The 26,424-nt window shown below is 36.8% G+C and overlaps 1 protein-coding gene across 2 annotated transcripts in view; it reads left to right on the top strand.

Moving 5' to 3' along the window:
- Positions 1 to 26,424, top strand: part of PIEZO2 (piezo type mechanosensitive ion channel component 2) — a 297,287-nt gene that overhangs the window by 83,748 nt on the left and 187,115 nt on the right. For both annotated transcript variants that reach the window (XM_027650978.1, XM_027650979.1), the window contains exon 3: positions 19,765 to 19,890. In XM_027650978.1, the coding sequence (XP_027506779.1) occupies positions 19,765 to 19,890 (126 nt within the window). The remainder of the gene's footprint in view (positions 1 to 19,764; positions 19,891 to 26,424) is intronic.

Here is a 26,424-nt window from a genome sequence, read left to right as displayed (position 1 = left end):
CCAATTCAAAACCTGACCCTGGTTTCCAAGGTGTTCGTGGTGGGGGCAGGTGCTTTGGTATTCTTCTAAGCAGTGACAATATTAACCTCCTTTGAGGCTCAATGCAAGGCTGTTAGGACTCTGAAAGGAAAGAGGTTGTTAAAGTTACAAATCTGGTGTTTACTTTTAAAGGTATTTTTGTAGTTAGTTTCTCACTTATCTGAATGCCCTGGACATTCATTTAAAGACAGGCTGACTGAAATGCTTTCTTGTAAATAAAACCAAACAAACCCTTAAAAAACTTTCACAAGAAGGGTTTTTTGTGAAAGTTTTCCCCTTTTAAAAATCCAATGGAATTCTGAGAAAAGGAGCATACAGAATGGTAATGAGACAGACATAAAATAGGGCATTCCATCTCCATTACAGAATTCATCCATCTTTCCTGAGCCATCTGGTAGCTAAAGATAAATCAGTTTTGTCAGTGGAAAAGCAACAATATTTTTAAGCCCACGTTGGATATTTGCAGAAGTCTTCCTTCTGCCAAATGTTGCCTTTATGTTACCAACAGAAAGTTGTACAGAGCCATTTCATTTATACTCGTGAATTGGAGGTGAGAAATGCAGTCTGTCTGGCATGTAGAATTTCAGCAGAAAATTGGGTATGTTTGCCTAATACTTGTTTATGTAAAACAGAGCATCGATTCTTGGTCCTCTTTGAGCAGCGTAGTAGAGTTTACTTCAATGGAGCAATGTTGATTCACACCAGCTCAAGCGTTCACCCTTCACAATTAGCTTTACAGTTCTTTTTTTCAATAACTGTGCCTGTTAATCTTAAATTAATATATTCAGGTCCTTCAGTGTAGTTTGGCTGGCTGATTTCCTAATCCAGTGCCTTATGTTTCACTTACAGTATTCAAATTTTACAGAGCGTGGAGGTTTCCTCTTTCAGAAAGTAATAGATTTCAGTAAGAGAAAGAGCATTTGAGTTCTAGAAAATAAGGTAGTGTTATGTCTCAGTCTTTTTGTATGGTTAAGCAAGCAACACTGAACGATGACTCAGAGTTTCCCTTAATTGTCTGTCATCTCTTCAAAATAATTTTGGATGGCAGACAACACCTGTTCTGGTTTTTAGACCTTTTAAGCATATTACAAATTCCAGAATGTTTCCCTTCTCCATTCAATAGCCTGTAATTTCCAGGTTAAAAGCAGAGTCCTTCTAATTTATCATACCATTTCTTCTGCATGACACATCTGTTTTTACCTTCCTTTTTTTTTCTTTAAATACTGTGTTTTTATTCAGAACTTGTTTCTAGTACTTAATTCACATATCATAAAATGACTTAGAGTCCTACTGTTTGTTTTTTCCTTTTTTCTCCTATATTAATTCTGCTGGAATTTGGTGGGTGGAGGAGGTAAGCACACACACATACAGGTGCATTGGAAGTTTTTCCTCCTTGTCTTTGCAATCCTTGAACATGAAATACACTTCTGCAGTGAATGACTGCATTCCTTGAATCTTTTCAAAGCCTTCTTTTGTAGACCCTCTTTAAACTGTAAACATCACTAATTTTTAACAGCACCCTGACAGATTACTTAATATACCCTCTTAACATACCTGTTACATTTGCACTAGACAATCTTTCCTAAGACTCTTATGTGCTTCCATAGACCTTGAAACTTGGGATTCCTTCTGAGTGCAGAAAGCCCTACAGTTATGGTAGCACGTCAACCACTATACTGTTTGTGATCAGACAGTATAGTAAGGATGTACTGAAGAATTATGTTTTTTTTAAAACTTTTAATAATGCAGAATCTAAATGCTTTGGAGAGTAATCATCTGGGACCTTTTCTGATTACTGGAATCTTGTGTATATTTATTGTAGATGCTTGTGAAGACCTAGACATATATTTTCCTAAACACATTTTTATTAGAAAGAGGAGCAGTGATGCCTCAGTAGATGTCTCTGAAGGCTGCTAGTCATTTTCAGAAGTCAGAATTTGGCTTTGTGGATTGTTAGTCAGTATTAAATTTGAGGGTCTTTTGAATTATATAATGACTGGAGTTGAAAGGGACCATAAAGATCATCTAGTTCCTGGGATGAATGGTTATGCTAATCATGTAGCTGCCTGTTCCCTAACTGGCCTAGCAAGACTTTAGGAAATACTTAGGGTAATGGGAGTAATTGAGAGACAGGTTGTAGATGAAGATTACTGAATATTTTTCAAAATATGGAATAACTTCCTTCATATTCCTTGTCTTTGTCCAGATGTCAACTCTAGAAATTTCTAAGCTACCTGAGGACTCATGCATTCAAAGAAGAGTTATTAGAGCTCTACCCATAAATAAGTGTATCTGGCAAAGGAACTATGTGAAAGATCACTCCTGGGTCAAGAACTTTCTGAAGGAGTTTGGGGTGAGGAGATAGAATTCCGAGAGCAATTAGATGCTTAATACTGCCTAAGTGTCATTTTAGATGTCCAAATAAAAACACTGGCTCCTCAAAATCTATAACCAGCTGCCTGCTAAGCTCAAGTTTCTCAAATTCGTAATATGTGAGCTATTCCCATTTTTACTTGGCAAGGCTGAGTTGTCAGGTATCAGTGCCATAACCAAAGAAAGATTCAGATTCATGTCCCTTAGCCTGTGCTCCCTGAGGACAAAAGCTGGTAGGTTCAAAGACAGTGAAAGCAGGTAGGTTAGTGGTTATGGCATGGGAAAGTGAGGAGAGCTGTGATGGAGGACTGTGCGGTTCATCTGACCATTGTGTAATGCCTGTTGGAGGTGAGCAGACCCCTAGGTCTGGGCAGGCTCAGCCAGCAGCCTCTGATGGTGGTACACTGGATAATGGGATGTGAATCCACTTAAGCAAGGCAAGAAGGTGAGGTTGAGTTGCCATTCAACATGAACAGAGAGTTGAGTGCTCTGATGTCCCAGAGAAGATGCCTGAGCACTGTCAGTGGGTGGGAGGCCTTGCCCAAGAGCTCTTTCAGGGGGGATTGGTTAGTCATTCTTTTGTTGGGCACCCTATGAGCTTGTTTGTCCCCGAAGTAACGTGCTCCCTTTTTGCATATGATTTGACACCATTGTCTTACTATCAGCAGCAGTGGGGAGAAGCTAAAAATTGCTTGTCAGCACCCTGTCATGTAATTGTGATCACTGAAACACTCATAAATAATTATTATGGAGAATTAAAGTGACTATATGAGATTGGTATTGTCAGTGCAATTCTCCCAGTCACCTACGCTTTCTTAAAGATCCCATGGAGTATTGCTGGTTGAGGTGCATCACTGCTGTAACATCTTGCAACACAACTGTAATTGTTGTCAGTATTCCTCAGAAAAGTATCTGTAAAGATCTTTGCATGTCTAAAAATGTCCAGAATACTGCAAATGGGAACTTTTCACCATATTCCTTAATCTGTTATGCTCTGTATGTTAGTGATTAGGTATTAAATCAGTCTAGGAAAGATATGTCAGGCAAACTGATACCTGTCTTGTACTAGATTTCTTTTTATTTAACTAAACAAAAGAAGATAGTAGCGTGAAGGTAAAGAGTTGTAGTAATTGCTTAAACCTCAAAAACATGAGTTCAAGATTAAACTTTAAAGGAGGCTCCTTTAGCTTCAGGACAGAGAAAAGTTAGGCCAAATGTTAATCATACCTAACGGAGATTGACTCAGCTGTAAATAAAATAACTAATGTACTTTGATCCAAGCCAAAGTTTGCTGTAATGACTTAAATATGTGGGATCATGTCTTGCTGATATGTTCACAGTAATTTAATTACAAGATGGCTAGGATATGCTACCATGAGTTGGCTACATAGAAATGTGTTCACATTTGAGCAGACAAGGCTGTAAATAAAAATGCTAATTCCTTCTGGGAGCTTTTTAAAATGCTTTAAAAAAAATAAATAAAATTTACTTCTTTTCTGAAGATTCATTTTGCTTGTCTGGAAAGAGTACAGTTCTCTGTAGCTAAGGAACAGTTGACATACACAAGGAAACGTGGTATAATAATAAAGGAGAATACTCCTTCCCCCTCTGTCTGAGGAGAGCAGAAACCGAGAGAGCTGTTCAACTACTGTCATGGCAGACTGTCTCACTCCCAGTATTTGTGTTGGGCGTCAGCAGAGGGTCAGGGAGTAAAATATCCATATTGCACTGCTCAAAACTCAGCTTATGTTGACAGTGGAGCAGAGCCTAGCTTCCAGGGGAGGGCATGCGTGCCCCTCGAGGGATGCCGAGGCAGACCAGGCTGATCTGGTCCATCCTCTCCAGTGCTGGGCAGCTGGCAGGGGTTGTGTGTCTCCCTGCCAGAGCGCCTGGTGCAGTGTTTCTGCAATGAGGCCAAGGTGGAGCATTTTTTAGGTTTTAATACCCTAGCTTTTAGGTGTGGGACAACATGAACCTGAAGTCACGCTAATGTAACTGCACTCATGAGTGCGCTCAGACATACATTACAGAGAGAGAGCTATCCACTATATAGAGAGATCAAATGTTGCCGTGGTGGTGTATAAACACAAACATGGTTATTTTAGCACGTGTTTGCAAGGTTGCATCACTTACATGTGGCAAAAAGCCCTGAATATGCTCCAGGGTTTATCCCCAGCAAATGGCCCTGAAACCTTTGTAGCAGCACTTGCTGTCATCTATTACACAAACCCCACATTTGCATGAAATCAGCCAATTTAGTGCTTCTTTAAAGTGTCACTAACACTTCAGGTGTTACTTGTTAATGCTGTGTGTTGTTGCTGGTTTTTTCCCCAACATCCTTTCTCTTTCTGTGATTTTGTAACTTTCTGTGAAAAATTCCTGGTTAACTGTTATTTATTCAGGAGAATATGTGCTGCAACAAAATCAGGCTTTTTTTTTCTTTTTTGTGAGAAAATGTCGATATTTGCCAATATGGAAGTTCTTTGCCATGTGGAAAAAATATAAAGAAAATACCTAAGCTTTGGTAAGTTCAAACTAAATAGTTGTATTTTTGATTTTTTGAGCTGAACAGTGGCATTTCTTCCTTCTTGCCAAATGTTGTAAAAGTTCCTTTAGCAACTTGAATTTCAGCCTGAATTATTAAACATTGGCAATCAAAAATAGAATCAGACTTCCACTTTTGCGAACTTTGTGAACATCACTTCATATTAAATATTTTTAGTATGTTGTAGACTAAGAAAAGGTCTGAATTTGTCTGACTGGAAAATAGCTTAGGCTACTGACTCTGTACTGAATACAGATATGTTTTATACCAGGAGGATATATGTGTAAAATTGTTTTTTTGTTTGTTTGTTTAAACTATATTCCACTGTTTTAGTTAGGATGCTGGAGTATAACATCAAATACACATTTCTCCATTCATTAATAGTTAAGCACTTTTTGAATTCTAATAATCCTACAGAATTCACAGAAGTATGATTTTTTTCTGACACTTCACTCTGTTATATACTAAGTAACACATGATGTTGGAATCTGAATTGCTTCTTTGTAAAATATATAGTTCTACTTAAGTCTTAACAGACAAGGAGCAAAGTATTATGTATAACATTAGGCAAAATCTTTCCTTTCCCAATGTACAAAATATGCCATGCTGGAACTGTTGAAGGACAAGTGTTTGGTTATAAGACTGAATTTAGATGACAAAATGGATTTTGTTTACTGTTGCCTCTCAGCATACAAGACTATTAACTGTATTGTGAGCTGAGAAAAGATTGTCTACTTTACATCTGTTTATCTGACCACTATATGTTGTGTTCTTTTGTGTGGACCCATCAACTATGTATATACATGCATACTGCTAAATTGAATATGTCCATTCTTGTTTCCATAAAAATTTCAAAAGAAAGCTTTTTTCTTATTTCATAACAATATTTTTGAGGTTGTTCAAAAGTAAAACCAAACTATATACAAGTGAATGTGTTGTATATTTCAATTTCTTTCATATTGGAAAAGTTCTCATTCTCTCCTTATCATAAAAATTGTATTAATATATTTCAGGAAAAAAATTTTTTTTTCAGTATATTTATAACAATAATAGTGATAATGAGATTATGCTAACTGCAGATTAGGCACTATACTATTTCAGTGATGTCAGTGACTTCGAGGACATTCAGAAGTTACGTAGCCAAACAAGAGTTTTCTTCTTGTCTTCCACACTTGAATCTCCATGTATGACATATAAAAAATAATTCTTTGATTGTTTTTTCTTGGAATTGCAGAGATAGGAGAGATATGTATTATGTGCACCCAAGCTTAGGCTGCCAGGGTCTTTTGAAGACTGAAACCTCTAGTGCCCTTCAACATTCAACAAAGGGCACAAAGTGCAGGATTACGGGGACCTTTTGGGCATTTGGCAGCTTTGAACTGATATTTTATGGTGTCATAATATCTCTGACTCTTGTATATATAACCTTCTGGGTGATTAGAAACACTTAAATTGTCTTTAAAGATATACTTAGCTTCTCTTCCTGTATAATCTTGGAGAATGGTAGAGATACATTTTCTGGTCATTTCTCCAAAGCAAGACTTGTAACTCACACTCCATGACAAAGAACTGAAACTAGTTTTACTAGTTGTAAAAAGCACAGGAATACCTTCTCCCTTCATATCCTCCATAATCTCCACACTTTATACCTTTCAATATTCCCTTTATTGGGTTGTGAGTTTTGTTTGTTTGTTTGTTTTGTTGTTGCTGTTTTGTCTGCAAAGGCAACATCATTAACCATCTAAAAATCCAGGTCATGAAAACAGCAAGCTACTCTGTTGCACTTCCTTTCTCTGCTGAATGCTGAAGCTACACCCTTTGAAGCATGGCAGTACATATATTCCAATCCATCATTTTACGTACCATTTCCAGTTGCACACTTAGATTTCCTACCACAGGGAAAAGTATTTAAAATTGCTCCAGCAGCAACCCTTTCTAAAAAGCATCTAAAAAAGAAGTGTAGATAGCACAATTCTCCATTCCAGCCCCTAGTGCCTCTTGCAAGAGTTGTCTGAGGTTATTGTCCCATCAGCCCTACTGTTGTCCAGCGAATGATTCCAAATCCTTCTACCAGAAAGGCAGATGTGTGAGAAATCCCAGCTGAATTGCAGCGATGTCTCATATACCACTGCAGAGGCCTCTTGGATCCTGAGACGCTGCTTGGACAACAATTGAACTACATGTGTGCAGAGCACCGATGCCAAGTTCAGCTTCAGTGTTGAAGCAGTTTTACTACTTTTGGCTGCTGGATTCCCATAATTTTTGCTGTACGTGAAAGAATGAAACTACTGATCCTTTTATGTCTACCCCAGAGGACAAAATGCCAGATATAGATCTAGTTGGACGTGAGCATTACTTAGCTGATGTCTTGCAGTGAATGCTTGGTAATTGGTTATTTTTCATGAAGAAATATAAGTATTTTGAAAAACCTTGATAAAACCCCACAGGGCTATAGAGAAGAACTCAAGTATTTATCTTAAGAGACTTCATGTACTTTCCTTTGCGTAGTTTTCGGTGTGTGTATGAAATAAGCTGGTCCATGAGAAACTTGATTCATTGTTAGGCCTCTGGTCTTACTATAGGTTCCATTCATTAGAATGGATAAATTGTGTTTTGACACAATTTGTTTATTCAGAAGCAACTAGATAAAGCTTACAGTCTTTGAAAGTGTCTAATGTGACAACAGAGTTTTGAAGGGTATTTCCTGTAGTGAAGATTGTTGGAATTTCGAAATAAATATCACACGTTTAAAAGGGCATACATCTGGTAACCTCTATACATTCAGCTGCATCTCTAAGGGAAAAAAAAATGGTGATCCCTTTAGTCAGTGAATGCAGTGGTTCTTGTCCCACTTGTGTTCTTGTGGGACAAGTGCATATCAAGGTAAAGTTTAAAAGAAAAATAATCACCCATAAAACAGTTCTCATTGAGCTGACATTGGCTCTTAGGAATGCAGTTAAAGGCTTGTGATACAGGCATCTGTGGAATCATTAGTTCAGAACCTCAGCAGATACTGAGAAAATAGATGTGAACATAAAGAAATAAAATGGAGAATGAAATGCAACATTGTACTGCTGTATAAAGCCATAATGTGTCTGTATTTTGTAGTGGTAGTGCCACCCTACCCTAAAGGGAATGTAGTAGAATTGGAAAAGAGTTCACAGAAGATTGACAGGGATAACTAAAGCATCTGAGAAACAGAGAAGTGTGATGGAGCTCCAGCTGAGAGAAGATGCAAGTGGAAGACTGTATGATTGAGAGGTACAAAATGATGAGTGATGAGGAAAGGATGGATAGTGATCAATTATTCTTTTTCTCATAATGTGAGAACTGGGACCAATCAAAAAGATGTTGTTGATACAGTGAGCCATTGACCTGTGGCAATACACATATGTATGCTGAAAATTCACGTGGCTGAGAATAGTGCTGGGAAATTTCACAAAGAAGAAATGTACCAAATAGGTCTGGTTCCAGCAATCTGAAAAAGATTAGAGACTTAGAGGGAGTATTAATCTTCTTGTTTGCTTCCCCTAGACAACTGTTTACGGCTGCTACTGATGAGAATGGTCTTTTGGTTTGTACAAGTGTAGATACAGACATTCTTAGCTTCTTTTATGTTCACAGTTTCTAGTATTTTAACAGTGTGCTGTAGGATAATGGATACTCCACCTTATTAGTCAGTTCCACTGTTGGTTTGTTGATTTTTTTCCTGTTGACATGTCAGTCTTTTTAGTTTCCTTCTCATGAGCTTTCATGCCCTCAGAAAATGATTTTTTTCCACCTGCTTAAAAATAATTCTGAAAATTCAAAGGGAAATGTTCTCCCTTCTAGTCTTGGGCTTGTTAAATTGAGATAATTTAAAAAGTCAGTAAATTTATTCCTGCAAGATTTGTGTTTTAGTGCACAACCCTTTATCTTTCCTTACCTGTATTCATAGTATCAACTATTCATATTTTTCACAAAAGCAGTTTAAGATTTCAGAATGTTGTTACCTGGTATGGATTTTATCTTTTAGCCTTTAAATGTGTGGACTGTTGCCACCAAATGCCTGGCCCACAGTAGCAACCATCCCAGGAAGGAAGAGAATCACTGTTCTTTTATTATCCAACTGTACACTTAGCTGAAAGATAGCTTCCTATCACGAACTTGGCTTTCTAAAATGTTGCCCACCTTTTTCCATTATGTGAAACACAGTAGTTGGGTGAAAAATTAACTGTTTGATTCTCTCTGCTATTATTGTCCAAAAAATATAATAGGTATTTTCATACTGAAATGTGATGGTTCATCTCTGGTTTTGACCTGTAAGCTTATCAGGGAAACTTTATAGTAAACATTTTGGAGTTGAATATAATGGATTATTTGTGCAAAATTCCTTTGTCTGATTTACCTAGAACATGATAGGCAATATTAAAGCTATGTTTTTACATACAGAAAGATTAAGAAGGGAGAACTGTTGTGTATGCATACATGAAGTTGATATAATAGTGAAAATACAAACGTAGTTGATGTTCTCTGCTTGGTTTGCAGGATGTTCCAATGAATGGCTTTTGCATACCATTTGAAAGAAAACACTGGTGATGTCTTTAGAAGTTCAGTATTTCACAGAGCACTACTCTTCCTTAGTGTAAACCTTTTATGAAACATTGAACAATGCTGTGATTTCTTCTCCTGAAGAAATCTAGTGTTTTTCTAACCATAGATGAGTTCCTTTTGGTCCAGATTTTATGTAACTTTATAGACTACTGTCATGTTTTAACCTGGTAGTCAGCTAGGCCCAACACAGCCACTCACTCTCTTCCCCATAGTGGCATGGGGGAGAAAGAAGAGTAAAAGTGAGAAAACTTGTGTGTTGAGATAAAGACAGTTTCAAAGGTAAAGCAAAAGCTACACACACAAGCAAAGCAAAACAAGGTATTCATTCACCACTTCCCATGGCCAGGCAGGTGTTCAGTCACCTTCAGAAAAGCAGGACTCCATCACATGTAACTGTGATGTGAGCAGAAACACCATAACTCCAGACATCCTCTTTCTTTTCCCCCAGCTCCATATGCTGAGCATGACACCATATGGTGTGGAATGTCCCTTTGGTAAGATGGGGTCAGCTGTCACAGCTGTGTCACCTCCCAACTCCTTGTGAACTCCCAGTCTCCTCGCTGGTGGGGTGGGATTAGAAGTAGAAAAGGCCTTGACTCTGTGTAAGCACTGCTCAGCGATATTGAAAACATCCTCGTGTTATCTACACTGTTTTCAGCTCAAATCCAAAACCTGTGCTGTCTACTATGAAGAAAACTGACTATCCCAGCCAAAAGCAGTACATCTAGATCCATTTGATTACACACATAATATGAGTACTACGCAGAATGTAACAAAAAAGATTAATTCTGTCATCGTTATGGGGGAAAAAAGTATTTTTGTTCTGAACCCGTTGCAACTGGCCTGGAAGACAAATCAAAAGGTACCGTCAGCCAAAACTGGTATGTCCCAAGATGGCATATCCTCCATTCCCATGACAGATTATTTCCTGTAAATCCTTTGACAGAAGTTTGTTCTTCTGAAATACTTGCCAGAAGTTTATTGAAAACTAAGTTTCCTGCATCATCTAAAATATCCTTCTAAAATTTCCTCTGGTTTCCATTAAGATTTCAAAGATCTGATGCCATGACCATTTTCTGTGGTAACTACCTGGACACCTCAGCGTATGGTTCTTACCTGACTGTCTAATTCTCATCTGTGTTATAGTTTTTACCAATTTGCCAAGCATGGAAGTCAAATTTATTGGTTTGTTCTTCTTTTACTTCCTATAACCTATTTCTCTACAGAATTTTACAGAATATGCAACATAGACTCTTGGGAATTTGGTATTTTAATTTCCTTAGAAAACCACCTGATTTCAGTGAAAGGATGCTACTAATGTTTATAGAAATCTCTCTGGTCCTCTTCCATCTGCCCTCTGGAACATGGATTTTGAAAGTGATATTATTTTTTTCAGAGAGAAGTATGGCCATGTGGCATATGGGTATCACAGTATGTTCTTCAAACACCAGGAAACTTTTAGAACAAAATTATTTCCACAAGTAATTTGCTTTTCCATCTTGTCTTTCTACTTCCCTTAAGCACTTCTGGTAAAGGGAGGGAATGAAACTATGCCCTTGCATATCTTACTTCAGCTCTGTGTTAGCAGGAGGGCTTAACATTTTTGAAATGCAAAGTTGAAGTTGAAATGCTAATGCATTTTGACTCAGGGGCTCTTCAACTGGGTCATGAGCTGCTTTATGTGTGCTTGTGGTACTGGTGCAAACTCTTTGAAAAGAGGTTAAACTCTTTGCAGCACCTCTGTCTGAGCTGAAGCAGCCTCTAGAACTTCTGGGAAAAGTTTTGCCAAAGGTAGAAATTCATACCACAGCTTCTACTGCAAGTTCAGTACACGTACTTATGCACACTTACTCCCTTGTGAAAACATCATGGTGCAGGGTTTGGTTTTGCCATAGCTGTATTAGTCCTATTTACATTGTCTTTTATCCTTCCTCTCTCGCTCTACCCTGCATCACATTTGTTTACTGCTTGTGAACACATGTGGGTAAGTATTCAAGGGAGAAAATTATTCACCTCCTAGTAAGCAAAGATTTTTTGAAAATATGGTTCAGCACTAGCACACGACCTGCTCTCATCTCCCATTACTTGGCAGTTTCTTGAACTCTCTGTTATTGAAGGAATTAGTACTGGATAGTTACCTGCTCTTTACGACTGTGACGGAAATGAAGAAAGTAAGTTGCAAGCACTGCTTCTAACAGACAATAATGACTGAATTATTTGAATTAAAAATAAATATTATCTTTTAGTGACAAACATGGAGAGTCTGTCTCCTCAAGGGAAGTAAATGTAACTCTGTATTAACAGCCTCAAACCTTCTTGTAAAAGAGCAGTTCTGGCTTAAAATTGCTCAGTGTTCATATGCACTAGTATCTGAGATGATGTTTATTTCCTGTGTTTAGCTTGGTACAGCCACCTGTCAAATTATGAAGCAGACATCAAGTAGCTGTTATTTGCTTTGAAAGCTTATGAGTATTATCTGGAAAAAAAGTGAGCAGTTGAGTTCTGAGTCTTGTCTGACAAAATATTTTGTTAACAAAATTGGTAAATTGCCTGTGTAAACTTGCAAGTCAGAGATTATGACTAACTTGAACGATGGCATTGTCTATTGATGCAGAGGATATAGTTCAGTTTTAGTAGTATTCTGGGCATGAAAACTTCTAGGAAAAACAGGAAATCCTGCAAGAAACTGGAGTAAGGAGATATTTTTTACGCTATGCAGCACTTTTTATGTTTTCATTTCTAAATAATTTTTTTTTAATTACACATAGAATTTTTCACTGTGTTTACCCAAGTCTGGTTGGCACTCCTGCAAAGTAAGTGTCTATCTCTAGACTGACTTTTTTTCCTTCCTAGAGTGCTGTAGTATTTTAAAAAGAGAGCGAAGCAGAAAGAGAAATATAAGGAAATAAATAAGTGTATAAAAGAGTATAAATGAATGTGCATTTTTTTGTGCAGTTACACAGCCTGGAACAATGTATCTTACTCTGCTTTTAAAAGTAATGTATAATTTTCAGGTAATGACATATTTTGTGACAAACTGTTACAAATTCTCATTGGTCTATCATCTGAGAGATAATATAATTTGAAATGCAAAGGAATACATTATAGTACAAAGAGTTGCTTGAAATTAAGGAATTATGGCTTTTTTGTAAATATTTTAGAAAGTTTTTCTATTGGTCACAGTTTTGGATTGTGACATTTGACTACTACACGTGGGAATAGGTGAGACATTCAGGAAAACATGGACAAAATTTCAAATATTGGGAAATCTTTCTTGAAATTCTGAATCTAAAACTGATATGTTCTGGCTTTCAATGTGGCTCCTTAAGCACAGAGATTTAAACATAACTAAAAATAATACCACGAAGTCTTGAGCTCTTGTTTGTGGATACACATTTTCAGGTTTGGGCCTGGGTGGGTACAGAACAGACCATGGAATTAGTAATTGCTCTCTATTTTTGTCTTGCTGCTGGAAATCCAGTGAGTAAACCAAGTGGTTTTGTATTTTTGCAGTGATGATGTCTGTCCACTTTTAAGGCTTTAGTAAGCTCAGGTCCTCTGAATAGAAGATGATTTTGAAATACAAGATATACTCTTTGGGGGGAAAAATATTAATGCATTTTCTATTAAGCTAAATATAGATGTACTGATGAATATGCTTACTGTGCAGTAGAAGGGTGGCAGCATTTTAACCATTAAAATAATTCCTGGCAGTATGATTTAAACATTATCTTTTTTGAGTCTACTTAAGATGTTCATGTAAGATTTAGTGAATAGGAGCTGATATGCAGTTACTTTACTTGGCAGATCAATGCCTTGACATTGCACAATATACAGTGTACAAGGCACACCATTATCAAATTTTATTCTTAGAATACTCCTTACAAATAATTGCCTTCCTCTATCCCTTGTTCATAGCTTTGTCCCATTATGTTTCAGCACTCAAGAGGCCAAACCTCTAAGCATAGCTATACTGTGCACACAGAACTATTGGTATTTTACATCTAGGAAAGGTTGTTTCATAGTATGTATAACTGGCACTAGCAAATATTTAGCATTGTTCTTACAGTTCTGAAACTGGGGGGCACGCTCTCTCTGCGCCTCCAAAAGTGCATGGGGAAGAGAGGCATTGAAAACAATTAGATTATGCCTCCCCATTTGTACATAATTACACATTGTATCTGTAAGGAGAAAAAGAGAAAATTAGCCTCTGCAGAGCATTGATTTGAACAATATATGGTGTAGAAGTATCTGAAGAGATTTGACTTCCGCTGATTTGCAGGCTGTGTGCTTTAAGATTGGTCACATCAAGTATTAATACCCTAGCAGTGAAGAAGTAAGCCTTATTTTATGAACATTTTATGCATCACTGAAAGCTCTTCAGTCCCTGTGCATATGCTCAAAGATATGCATGTGTTTAAGTGCTTTCTTGGACAGAGCTAAATTGCTTTGTGCCTTTCCGACATAACCCTGTAGTCGTCTGGAAATATCAACTGAATTTAGAACTCATTTGAGTCCTTTCTTCATCTTCCGTGGTCATCAGGACCTGTCCTGCTGAGTTAAGTGTCCATTAGTGTACAATAGTACTGATGAATTCAGGAAAGGGGACTGGCCCTTATTCTTCAGTGTTGCTGAATGCCCACACTGAAATACAAAGTTTTCCTGTCAAATGGAAGAGGGACATATCAGTGTTTATTTCATGCTTATAAACTTTCCCCTGAGTATATGTCTAACTGTGTGAATCTACATTTAACACTTGTGGCCAAAGTGGCTGATGTTTATTGTGGACTCAGTGATGATGTTTTTCTGATTATTGTCTGGAACCAACTCTATCACCTCTGAACCTTTGGCTAAAACCAGCTTCAAATTGGAACTCTTTTCTTGCATTTATGTCAGTAAGTTATGTCAGTTAACGTTAGTTGCGATATCTTGAGGCACTTAAAACAGAGCTGACCAAAGGTGGGATTTCTTTTATATGGGAAATTCTGTTTCCTTTTTTTTTTTCTCTTTCTTTGCAGATCAGATGACCCCCAAACTTCCAGATTTTTACAAAGGACGTGTATTTTTAATTAATTTTTATCTTAACTTCCCATCCCAAGGTGCCCCAAGCTACAGTACAGGTTATGTTGACAGACTCTTATTTGGAACCATGGAGCAAGAGATTAAGGTCTCTGGACCCTGATGGAATGTCAGGAAGTTAAGATTTTAAAATTCTAGCTAAAACAAAGTCTGTGGGACTGACTCATTCTGTGCTGCAGAAGTTTATTGCAACCAAGCCTTGCCCGCAGAGCTCTTTACTTTTATGTTTGTCACTTACTGATGAAGAGGTTTATTAAAAAAAAAAATCCTCAATGGCTGTAATAGAGTATCATTATTAACTGAAGTGACACTAGTTCAGGAGATAAATGCACATTAATATTTATCACTCACTGTATGCTATCAAAGGTTATGTGAAAAATGACTTGTGCTTTGGTATTTCATCTACTGTGATATGAATAAAAAGTGATGTGTAAAAAAATTCCCAAGCATAACTATTGAAGAAGAGTATTGCAACTGTTTGGAATACAGTATTAGGCTAAAAGAGATGTTAGATTTGTCCCAAACCCAACTTATGTCAGAAAATACAACCTTAAGGTTACATTTTAAAAAAATCCCTGTGCAAAGTAATAAAAACTTTGAATAAGACATCCAAAAACTTAAATCTTTAGGTGAAGTCATTCAGCATACATATGATGGTGATGATGGAATTACACTGTTGGAATACTAAACAGTCTTCAATTAATTTTTAGAAATTATTTTCCTCCTCAAGTTTCCCTTTCCTGATATTATTGTGATATGCAGAATGGATACTGACCCTTTGAATTTATCACCTTTGCATATAGATACTTGGTACTACTTATTAAAAAATCAGGATAAATGGTTAGCAGTATTATTAACTTTGTTGGAGACAAATAAATAGATCCAAATGAGAAAAAAAGTAGTGTGGAATGAAAATGCACCTTGCAAGCAACTGAAGATTTGGTATGGTATGGTATGGTGTGATCTTTGTAATAGACCAAGGCTCATGGTCAGATTATATTGTAAGAGCTAATATATTTGATTTTAAAGGAGGTCTCAGTGACAATTGGCCATTCAGTTATTCCATGTCCTATTAGCACATCCTTTTGGTAAAAGCTCTGAGGAAGTTCCAAGTGTACAAAAAAATTAAATTCTGTCATACTCTTGCTGTTTTAGGGAAAGGAGTAGCAGAAAAGATCACAGGACTGCTTCTCCAATCATGAATGTACTGTTTTTCATCGTTTCATCATTGATGGAAATGATGTGAGCAGCAGGCTCCACCTTTGTGTACAATCATGATGTAGGCAGTCAAGAGGTGCATGTGTGCGTTGGAGACAGCAGTCCTACAAAACACATTAAAATAGTTAGTGGTACTGAGGTTTCATGCCTGTGGCTGGGGGGTACATACCATTACTAATCTGGCTCTTGGCTGGATTACCTTTGAAAAATAAGAAATGGATTCCTCTGCCACATGTGAAAAGCTTTTGGCCCTCTTGAGACCAGTTTAATGTTGCACCTGAGCTGAAGAGAAAGAGGGTAATGAAGCGTTTGCATCTCGTCTGGCTTTCTGCAGACTTGATCAGAGGGGAGAAAGCCCTTTGCCAGGAGTTTTCTGAAGGGACAAAGAGGCTGGAGTAACCTCCCTGTGTGTTTCTGAGACATGAGTACATTTCTAAAGCCACATGCCAAGTTTTGTTCCCACTGGTGCCATTAGGAATGACACCTGAAGTGGCACCTGAAAGCAAACCCACTTTTCTTAGTCCTTCAGGCCAGTTCTGAGACAAATCTGCTCTGTCTTTTCCATCCTCCACGTTTTGCTGAAGCTAGTGGCAGAGTAAAATCAGAACCAAGCATTCAAGCTACAAACTGAGATGATTTGCCATGAGATTTTTCTTATTTTAGTCTTGATGGGCATAGACAAATCTATACATCTAAGACAGAAATGAAGGAATCAGTATATTGTGACTTTTGATGTTGGCTGGGGCAATGATCTCTTGCACATCTTTTCTGTCCGCGCAGGTTTCTGAACAATATATATTTCCTTCTCTATGTGACAGTCAGCTTCCATTCATGTCCTCAGGGACTTTCACGTTAGGGCAACTGAACAGTTAAGGTATGTTTTAGCAAGTGAATTGTAACATTATGAGTTAATATTTTGTAAGTATAAAAAAGAATTTAACATTATGACTGAATTAGAATAAATACAAATCAAAGAAGGATGACAAAAATCTTTCTTCCTCATCATGAGAAGCTCTGGTTTTTTTCAGGAGTTTAATTTTAGCTGTCTCTTTTCTCACTCTCAGTTCTGTATGCATACAGGTAATTTTTAATTTGCGTCATTTAGAACTAAGTTTACAGGAGAAAGAGAAAAATGTAAGTAAAAATATAGTCTTTTATCCAAACCCTGAAACTCATCTCTTATCCAAATCAGTCACTTCTTCCTTGGCATAAATTATATATCCAGTTCACCAAGTTTAGCATTCCCATTTCTCCCATGTTGCTGATAACTCTCCAAAACTTAGTATTTCTTACTTTTCTTCAGATACTTTATGTGTCTACTTTCTGCAGGCACAGATGAATGTGGGTCAGGTAGGATCTGGTGGTGATCCTGTCCCATTGATAGCCATGAAGGGAATAGCCCTTGAGGAATGCTGTAACCTGCACTGAACATAACTAGCTGCCTTCCAGCTGTGTGTTTACCCTGCCATATTTACCAGTAAACTGAGAGACTATTTATTATGATGAGTATTTATAGTCTTTTAAAATTTTCCCTACTTTGTGAAGGAGACCTTTTTTCAACATTTCAATATTTCAAGAAATACGTTTTCAGCATTTCCTACATTTCTTAAAAGGAGTACAGTTGCAAAAGTTAAGACTTTTTTAAAGAAATGCTTTGTTCAATCCAAATTCAAATGTGTTTGTTTTCAAATTTAAAAAAATTAAGTCTAAAACTGAAATATATTTTGGGGAGGTATGACAGTTGAAATAGTGAAAGATGTACCCAAGGTTTTCAGAAGTTTTATTTCTTTATGTGGAAGCACAAAGTTTGGGAATTGAATGTGCATTGACTAACTGTATTGCAGTTTTTCTCCTTTGAACACTGACTCAGGGAATTCTATCAAAAAATTCAAATCCACCTCTATGAAAAATTCAGTGCTTGATATCTATCAAATTGTTAACTCCTGAGCACTGAGGAGAATTTGTGACTCAGAACTTCATAAGTCGCCAAACTGACTTTAAGATCTGTACATTTTTGACACAGATGTAAAGACCATGAAATTTGTGTTCTCAAACTGTTTGTCCTCAGCTTTGAGATAGGTAATTTTTTAGTTCAGTTGTGTTCTGAACATACATCTCTTGTAATACCATGAGCATGGGATCTAGTAATGAAGGAGCAAACCATCAAATATTGAAATTTGCAAAAAATTGTAAAATATAGCAGTCCTTGGATTGCATTAGATATGACATCACTTCTGACATATTATTTAATAACATGTAGCTTGTCATATATTCATTCTTCTAATGTTTTTGATAATAAGACCTATTTAGTTATTTATGCTTTTACAGGACTTAGAAATTGTCCTAAGCCAGGACACTAAGCCAGCTTCTGCAGAAAAAGAATTTAATATCCAGTCTTTTTAGTGTAATGCTCTGCCACCCAGGTTGTCTTCTTTCTGTGTGGACTCTGATGACTAGTGAATAGGTCATACAAGACACATATCTACTGAATGTATCTTCCTTTTCAGATTGCAGAAACTCATGGGCTCATTCTTACCATTTTTAAATTTGTTTGATCTGTTTACTCTATTAAAAAAAGAGAAGTTTATTAAAGGTATTTGGTATTCAAAATTTGCAGTCAAGATAGTGATCATATAATAAAAGTTTTGAGTCTGATGGAATGAGATAGTCTACAACTTTCTGAAATTGTTGAATTGTGTTTATCTGATTCTTTGCTTTATAAACTACCCTTCAGGCCATTGAAGACATGCTTGAACTATAACAAATATAAAGGAAGAAGCTGATTTATTGGCTAGATACAGAATGTGAACCATCATGTTCTTTCTAGTAGTTGCTCATATCAGACACTTGCAAAATAAGTATGAAGAAAACAGGCTTCATTTAGAGTGGACATTTCACAGGTATACTCTGATAGTTTTGCCCTCCAAAACCCTAGCTTTACTTATAGCCTTGGGTAAGAATTCCAACACTGCTGGTTTTTAATCCATAAATTAAAAAATTACCCTTAAATGTACGAAGCAGGTGCTGTAAAATCTAGTATAAAATACTTCGGAGATAGACTTTTTACTGCAGATAGGTTAGGTAGGGTGATATTTAATATTGTCTTTTATCAGCAATTCAACTTTGTCTTGAAGATGCATATTTCCTGAAATACTAATAATTTATTTATTCATACCTTGCAAGTTTGGCTGCCTATGATTAAGCTGAGTGTTTCCTAGAGGATTTATAAGGCATTTCTAAATCTTCATCAAACATTTTCTATTAGCTTTTGAATATGTATCCAACAAATCATAGAGAAACTATGACCAAATGTGTCTGGCACAGGATTCTTCAGTGTATACTGAAAATTATTTTCAAAACTTCTGAAGGAAGATAAAGAGGGCAGTCGGCACAAAGCAAAACATTCAATGAAAAAATGTCTATACTCCTGAGCCAAACTGAGGTTTGTGTGTTGTTAATCCCCCTCCCATGTAATTTGTTTTGTAAAGTGTAATTAGATTAACAGATTTTATTTTCTCAAAAGTAGAAGTATCATTCATATTTTGTCTTCGTACCAGGTAATGTGGTGATAAACATTATGATGTTGTTAATATTATTGAGCTAAAATTGCTGTCTGGAAACTTGAGAAACACCCAAAATATTGGTAACAGCAGTCATTGCTGTTGTGATTAAAGTGTACTCAAAGACACTATTGGTAGTAGCAGTCATTGCTGTTTGTGAGTAAAGTATACTCAAACCCACTATAATTTAAGTATGACTTTTGCTATAATTTTGACCAGGAGGGACAATCATGATTAATGTAGAACTGACTTGTAGAAATATGCTTCATCAAGATGTGTTTACTGGTTTTAAACTGAAAACCTTTAAGTAATGTTTGGAAATTCACCAATTATATGTATGTATACTTTATCTTTTAGGGCATACAGGACGATTATTAAAATCTCTGTGCTTCACCAGTCTATCATTTCTGCTGCTGCACATCATCTTTCAGATTACAATAAACAGTCTTGAAGCTGGAAAAACTATTGAACCTGGTTTTAACTGTGAGTAAAACATTTTAGTTTTTATTAGCATTTTAAACATCCAAATGCTTCAGTGGTTTGAAAGGTGAAGGGTTGATGATAAAGCACTTAGCAGTGTGCTCCTGTGGGTTTGCAGCTTGCTTCTGTTATCCAGCTTTTTACCTTAGGAGTTACTGTCAGTAGGGCAAGAAGACTAGATGGGTTTAAGAAACAACAGAAATGTATATGTAACTATTATATATATATATATATATATAACTATTTTTCCCCACCAGAGATGCAGTTTCTTTAAGTTTACCACTGACTATTGCATATCTTTATTTTTTAGGCTTTCTCAAAATCACCTCAGAACCTGAGGTAGCTACATGTTTGTGTTATTAGATCATAATCCAGTGGGCTAAGAGTAAAATGTGATATAGTAATGAAACCCCCTCTATCTATGTATTATGCCTCTCTCTGGCATAACTCTCTCAAGTTTCTCATTTATTTTAACTTTAAATCTTGACTCTAACATTTCTATTTCTAAACAGTATTCATCCCTTTCTTGCCTGTGCTGTATAGGAAGAAGGATTTTCAAGTTTTCATTATATGTTAGCTCTACTTAAAAATATATTGCATGACATTTTGTATCTTCCTCTCTCAGGAAATGTTGCTCAATAATTCAGAAAGCAAACATTCTTCATTGTGTAGAAGTTAATTAAAATATCTATCCAGTGATTTAGATATGTAACCTCCAGGTAGAAACTATTTGTACTTGTCTTACAGTGCTTACATTTAACATTTAAACCTGTCAACTCACCTTTGATAAATGTCCATTTAATTTTTCACAAAGTATGCTGCTGCCACTTGAGTAAACAGTTGTACTACAATTCAACACAAGAAACCTTATGTGAAGTAAAGCATTTGACTTAAAGTAACAAATTCCTAAGGAAACTTGGAGTAAGCATTACCATTTCACCTTTAACTTCCTTAATTTCTTAAAATAAGAGGTATAATTGTGTTCATGAAACACCAGTTTTAACTGGAATATCTTGGGCTTTGTTGTTCAAATCAGGCCTTCACAGTCTAAAACTACATTTTCTTTTTTTGTTTTTTTAAGTGTCTATCATTCATTGAGTGAACTGGATGAGTTGTTTTCCTATATGTGTTTTGCATTCTTATGGCTATGAAGATGTAATTTTTACTTAGATTGGAGTAATTGCATCATCTAGACACCATTTGTATGAGTAGAGTGTTCCTAACTGTCCAAGACAGAGATGCAACTAGTGAATTTTTCCTCCTTTTATGGTGGGAACTAGGGTCTGCAGTGGGAATTAAAATAATTATTTCATCTTGAAGAGTCCACTCTTCAGGATAAAATGTGCTATTTGTGTCTGTTTATTCACAGTTGTCGAGCGCAACAGTTTATATTCTAGCTGCCATTAATAATGATTTTCTTACTTGAGGCCTCACAGGACAATGGGTGTAGCTGTAGGAGTACATTAAATGTGCCTCACATTGCTCTCTGACACTGAGACCAGTTGAAATGAGATGCCCACACCCTCACCATTAAGCTCTTTTTGCTTCCTGGGCACAGAGTGTGGTATGACATTGCCTTTTGGGGATGTTATTTGGCCCAAATTTTGCCTGAGTTGTTTGGGAGAGAAGGTTAGCTGACCAAAGTTGTTTTGAGGTTTTTTTTAACTGTTTAATAACACGAAAAATTTGGCTGTTGAATTTCAGTGCCAGAATGTGTTTGCAGATTAAACTGGCACCATTTAATTTTCTGGTATGGCTATAGCCTATGAGCTTCAGGTGAAGCTAATAAGGAGGGGCATGTGGTACTGGCATTATAGATGCCGGACCCCAAGGTACTGAAGGAGAAGCTAAAGAGTGTATAAAGACTGTTGTGAATGTAGGGGATAGAAAAGGCCAAGGCATTTGGTAGATCAGGCAGTAAGATCAATTATTGTCATTAAATGGTACCAGAACATAGATGGTACTGTGTGGGTGAGGAGAAAACAGAATTCCCACTCCAGAAAGTACTTTGGTAGCACTTCTCCTTGTAACTATTTGGTACCACAGCTCCACTGTATTTCCTGTTCCCCAGCTATATGAATAGTGCTCTGCAAAACTGACTGCAGCTGTGTGCTAAGCCATAGCTGGAGAAATGACAGCACTTTGCCCCTAGCATCTGCAAAGTGTTATGATCCCTTCATTTTAGACTTGGTTATTAGTGTTTATGCAACTCTTTTTACTCACTAAGAAGTTCAAAAGTGTGGACTGGAAGACTGGAGTTTTCTGCTTCCCTATCCAGACTTGGATCAACTATTAATAACATAATTTTACAGCTAAAGTCTTTTCTGATGCTTATCATTAGGAAATTTTTTCCCCATTAGTCAAAATACCCTGTCTGCATCTTTCAGCCTGATGTGGAAATGAAGAAAAACTTTCCGTTAGTCTTTATGGTTACCTGTTATGTATTTGAAGGCTACAGTCATATCTGTCGTATGTGCTCTTCTCTCATTCTCTTTTTACACAGCCTCAATCCCTTCAAACTTTCTTCATGCATCATGTTTTCCAGAAACGAGATTAGTTTTATAATTGTTGGTCTAATTCTGTTTTCTCCAAGGGTTCCAGATATTTCTTGAAGTTCAGTGTCCAAAGCAAGGCAGTATTTCAGCTGAGAATTTGCTAGCATATACTGAAATATAACAATTACCCAAGTGCTACCCAAGTCAAACTCCCTGCATTATTGTATGGTACTTTTTGCAATGGTAATATTGTCTCACACTTTATTTGTGATTCAATGAAACCCACAATTTCATTTTCTGCAGAACAGACCACGTTTTTCAGTCCCGTATTTTTGTAGGTGAGTATTTTTACAGTGTAGTGAAAGTTTATGTTTGCCGATTTTTTCCCAAAATGGTTTTATTTATCAAGACTGTTCTGAATTCTGTCTCCTCATCTGCTAGTGGCTCCTCTTATGGGAACCATCTGCAAATACACCTTTAAGGGGTTTTGAATATACTAAAGTGTTTGATTTTTCCTTTAAATATAATGTGTTTTTATTTTGATGGAACTGTAGCGTCTCCCCCAGTTTAAATAAATTAAACCATAGAGTACTGAAGGGGCTAGTGGATGTTATGGCAGGACCCCTTTTGATTATCTAGCAAAGGTCATGGGAGTCTGGGGAGGTCCTTGCTGACTGGAAGCTGGCCAGTGTTATTCTAATTTACAAAAAGGATGTGAAGGAAGACCCAGGAACCTACAGTCCTGTTATTCTAATGTCAGTTCCTGAAAAAAATGTGAAGAAGATTATACTGTGTACTACTGAAAGGCATTTAAAGGTCAATGCATTCATCAGGCACAGTCAACACAGATTCACAAAGGGAAAGTCCTGTTTAACTTGTTTGATATCCTTCTATGATAAGGTCTCTTGCCCAGTGGATGAAGGGAAGGTGGTGGATGTATTTTTCCTGGATTTTAGGAAGGCTTTTGCTATTGTCCTTCCCAGGCTCCTTCTGGACAAGTTGTTCAACTGTGGGATGAGTGGGTTCAAGATGTGCTTCAGTGAAGAATTACCTGAAGAGCAGGGCTCAAAGGGTTGTGGTGAATGGGGCCACATCTGGCTGGCGACAGGTTACCAGTGGTGCTCCTCAGGGGTCAATTCTATGGCCAATTCTCTTCAATATATTTATGAGTGATCTGGATGTAGGAGTCAAGTGCAACATTAGCAAGTTTGATACCAACAATACCACAGTGGGAGGTGTTGTTTGGGACAAGCTGCATTGTAGTGGGATCTAGACAGATTGCAGCACTGGGCTGTGATTGGTGAGGTGAAATTTAACAATTTTCTGTACCTAGGATGGAATAATGCTGGGCACAAGTAAAAGTTAGAAGAGGAGTATCTGGAGAGCAGCCCTGCAGAAAGGCATATCTGGGGGTGTTGTTTGGCAGCAGGCTCAAAAGGAGCCAGCAGGGTGCCTTGGCAGCCAAGAGGGCAAACCCAATCCTGAGATGCACCAGCATAGCATGACCAACTGGTCAACAGAAGTGCTGATGAGGCCTCAACTTGACTACTCTTTGTAGCTCTGGGCCCCACAGCTGAAGACAGATTTTTGGGTACTTGAGGAAGACAACAAAACTGGTGAAAGGACTGGAAGGAATGCCCTATAAAGAGCAGCTGAGAACTCTGGGTTTGTCTAGTTTAAAGAAAAGGAAGCTGAGGGATGATCTTGTCACTCTGCAGCTTTCTGGGGAGGGGAAGTGGAGCGCAAGGTGGTGATCTCTTCTCCCTGAGATCCAGTGACAGGATGCTTGGGTATAATTCGAAACTATGCCCATTAGAAAAAGTTCAGATTGAATATTAGGAAGCATTTCATTACCAGGGGGATGGTCAAACTCTGGAACAGGCTTCCTGGACAGTTGATTGTGCCCAAGCCATTTAGCCTGTCAGAGGCAGTTAGACAGTTTCCTTAACAACATGCTTTAACTTTTAGTCAGCCCTAAAGTGCTCAAGGAGTTGACAATCACTGTAAGTCCCTTCAAAATTAAATAGTTCTCTTCTATATACTGCCTTCATGTAAATGAGATGTGTGTAAGGTAATGTGCACTCTTGGTGTGTTAATTTCTAGGCTGAGTAAAAAGAGAATACAAGGAGGAAAGTAAAAAAATTACAATAGCAGAAAGAAAAAAACCCTTGCAATTATTTTGGTGTATATATAGTTGGTTATTTTTGCTATGATAAAGCATGGGAAATTTTCATGTGTTCTTTTAGTGATTATTCCATCACTTGCTTTCATCCTGCAGGAAAAGTAGTTGATTCTACAAATCCATAATTTCCACCTCAGAAATGTTCTAACTTAATTCTGTACTTTTTGTTTAAAAAATGTATCGTCTATATTAGTAGTTAATAATCTAACTCCTGACAGTTTCAGAAATGGGTCAGGGGGGTGGTACCTTTGTCTTCAAATTCTGTAGGTTAGTTTGTGTCAGTATTTTCAAATGCCAACTTCTGAATCAAAAGATCATTTTCTGGTTTTAGCTTTTCTTTTCACCCTGCTGTATTAAAACCTCTGAAAATATTTTCATTTTGGTAGCATAAACACTTGAAAAATGTTTGAATTAGAGGTGTGATACAAACTATCACCTCTTAAACCTTATAGAGTTGTAGTTTCATTTTGGAAATGAAGAACAACTATCCTTTTACATCTAGAAGCAGTTTTATTTGGGCCATCTGCAAACGAAAAGCAGGCACGTAGAATTTCAGGCTTGTTTCAAAATATTCTGGTATTATCCTGAACTTATGTAATTCAAAATCAACTGATAGATAGTACTCAGGATAAGTCCTGGAATGTTTAACTTCTTTGGTTTGTTATTTTTTCGAACCCTTTTCTCCTTTAGAGTTCATATATCTTCTTTTTCAGGATGGCTACAAAATGCTACAGCATTCTCTAGATTATGTTGGTGTATTGATAAAGGTGTTTAAAAATGTTTGGCCAACTGAAAGTTTTTATTTTTTAAGAACCTTGTGAGTATTGCCTAGCACTAATAAAATTTTGGGTTTAGTAGCCCTTATTTAGCTTAATGAAAGATTGCTGGTTAGCCACAACCTCAGTATGTGGAACTAACATTGGATACCTCCTGGGTAGTTTCTTTTTTAAATCAGAGTTTGTATAGAAAGGAAAAGAATAAATACAGAAAGAGTGAGCTGGGCTAATCTTCCTTAGCCATGAAGAGCTAGGTTATCAGGCTGGTTTCACTGATGATATTTCCATATAACACAGAATCTGATTTTGAAATGTAGCAGTATTTATGCAGTAATACAATTTCATTATTAAGTTTGTACTTCTGATGGAATAAAATTCTGATTATTAGATTAGGTAACAACTTTTGATTATAGAATCTGTGAGACAGGCAATTGAAAATTAGATCACAAGGTAATAAAGAGTTGCATTCCTTAGTATGCATGCATACTAGTTCTTTCCTAGTACTAGTTTTAAACATCTTTAAAAATGACATTACCACCAGCAGGAGTGTTTTCCACAATGTTAATTTTAAACTTTACTTCCAATAAATTAGTGCAATTATTCCTCATCATAATACTCTGTAAGTATACACTCTGTAACAGTATCTTCTCTTCTGTTTAAAATGACTCGTTTCTTTTTCTCTTCATTGTAGTTATGTACATCAATTTTTTATTTTCTGCTGACTACCATACTACCTTGGTCTTGATTTCTGGAAGTGGATCTACCTAAATGCTTATTCTTCCAGAACAATAATTTTGTCCACGAGAAATGTGACTTAGAATAATTAAACTACTCACCAATTAAGTTTGTAGTCAGTGTTTGTTAGAATACCAAAAAAGAGCATTTAGGGTTATTTTTGGATACTTTTCTTATACATCAAATAATAGAACCAATGGAGTTTAAATAGATACCTTAAAATCCTTCCAAAGACTTTGTATGAATCTTTGCATTTGTTTACTGTGTTTAGTTTGAGTGCTTTATTTACCAAATGGTTATATGAAGAACAAGGGAGAATAAAGCACCAAGTTGCCTAGATAGCTTCTCT

Source organism: Corapipo altera, unplaced genomic scaffold, assembly GCF_003945725.1.
Source record: "Corapipo altera isolate COAL_440 unplaced genomic scaffold, ASM394572v1 24, whole genome shotgun sequence".
Classification (NCBI taxonomy): domain Eukaryota; kingdom Metazoa; phylum Chordata; class Aves; order Passeriformes; family Pipridae; genus Corapipo; species Corapipo altera.
Note: the sequence above shows the minus strand (reverse complement) of the source record. Positions and strands in the feature narration are given on the sequence as shown.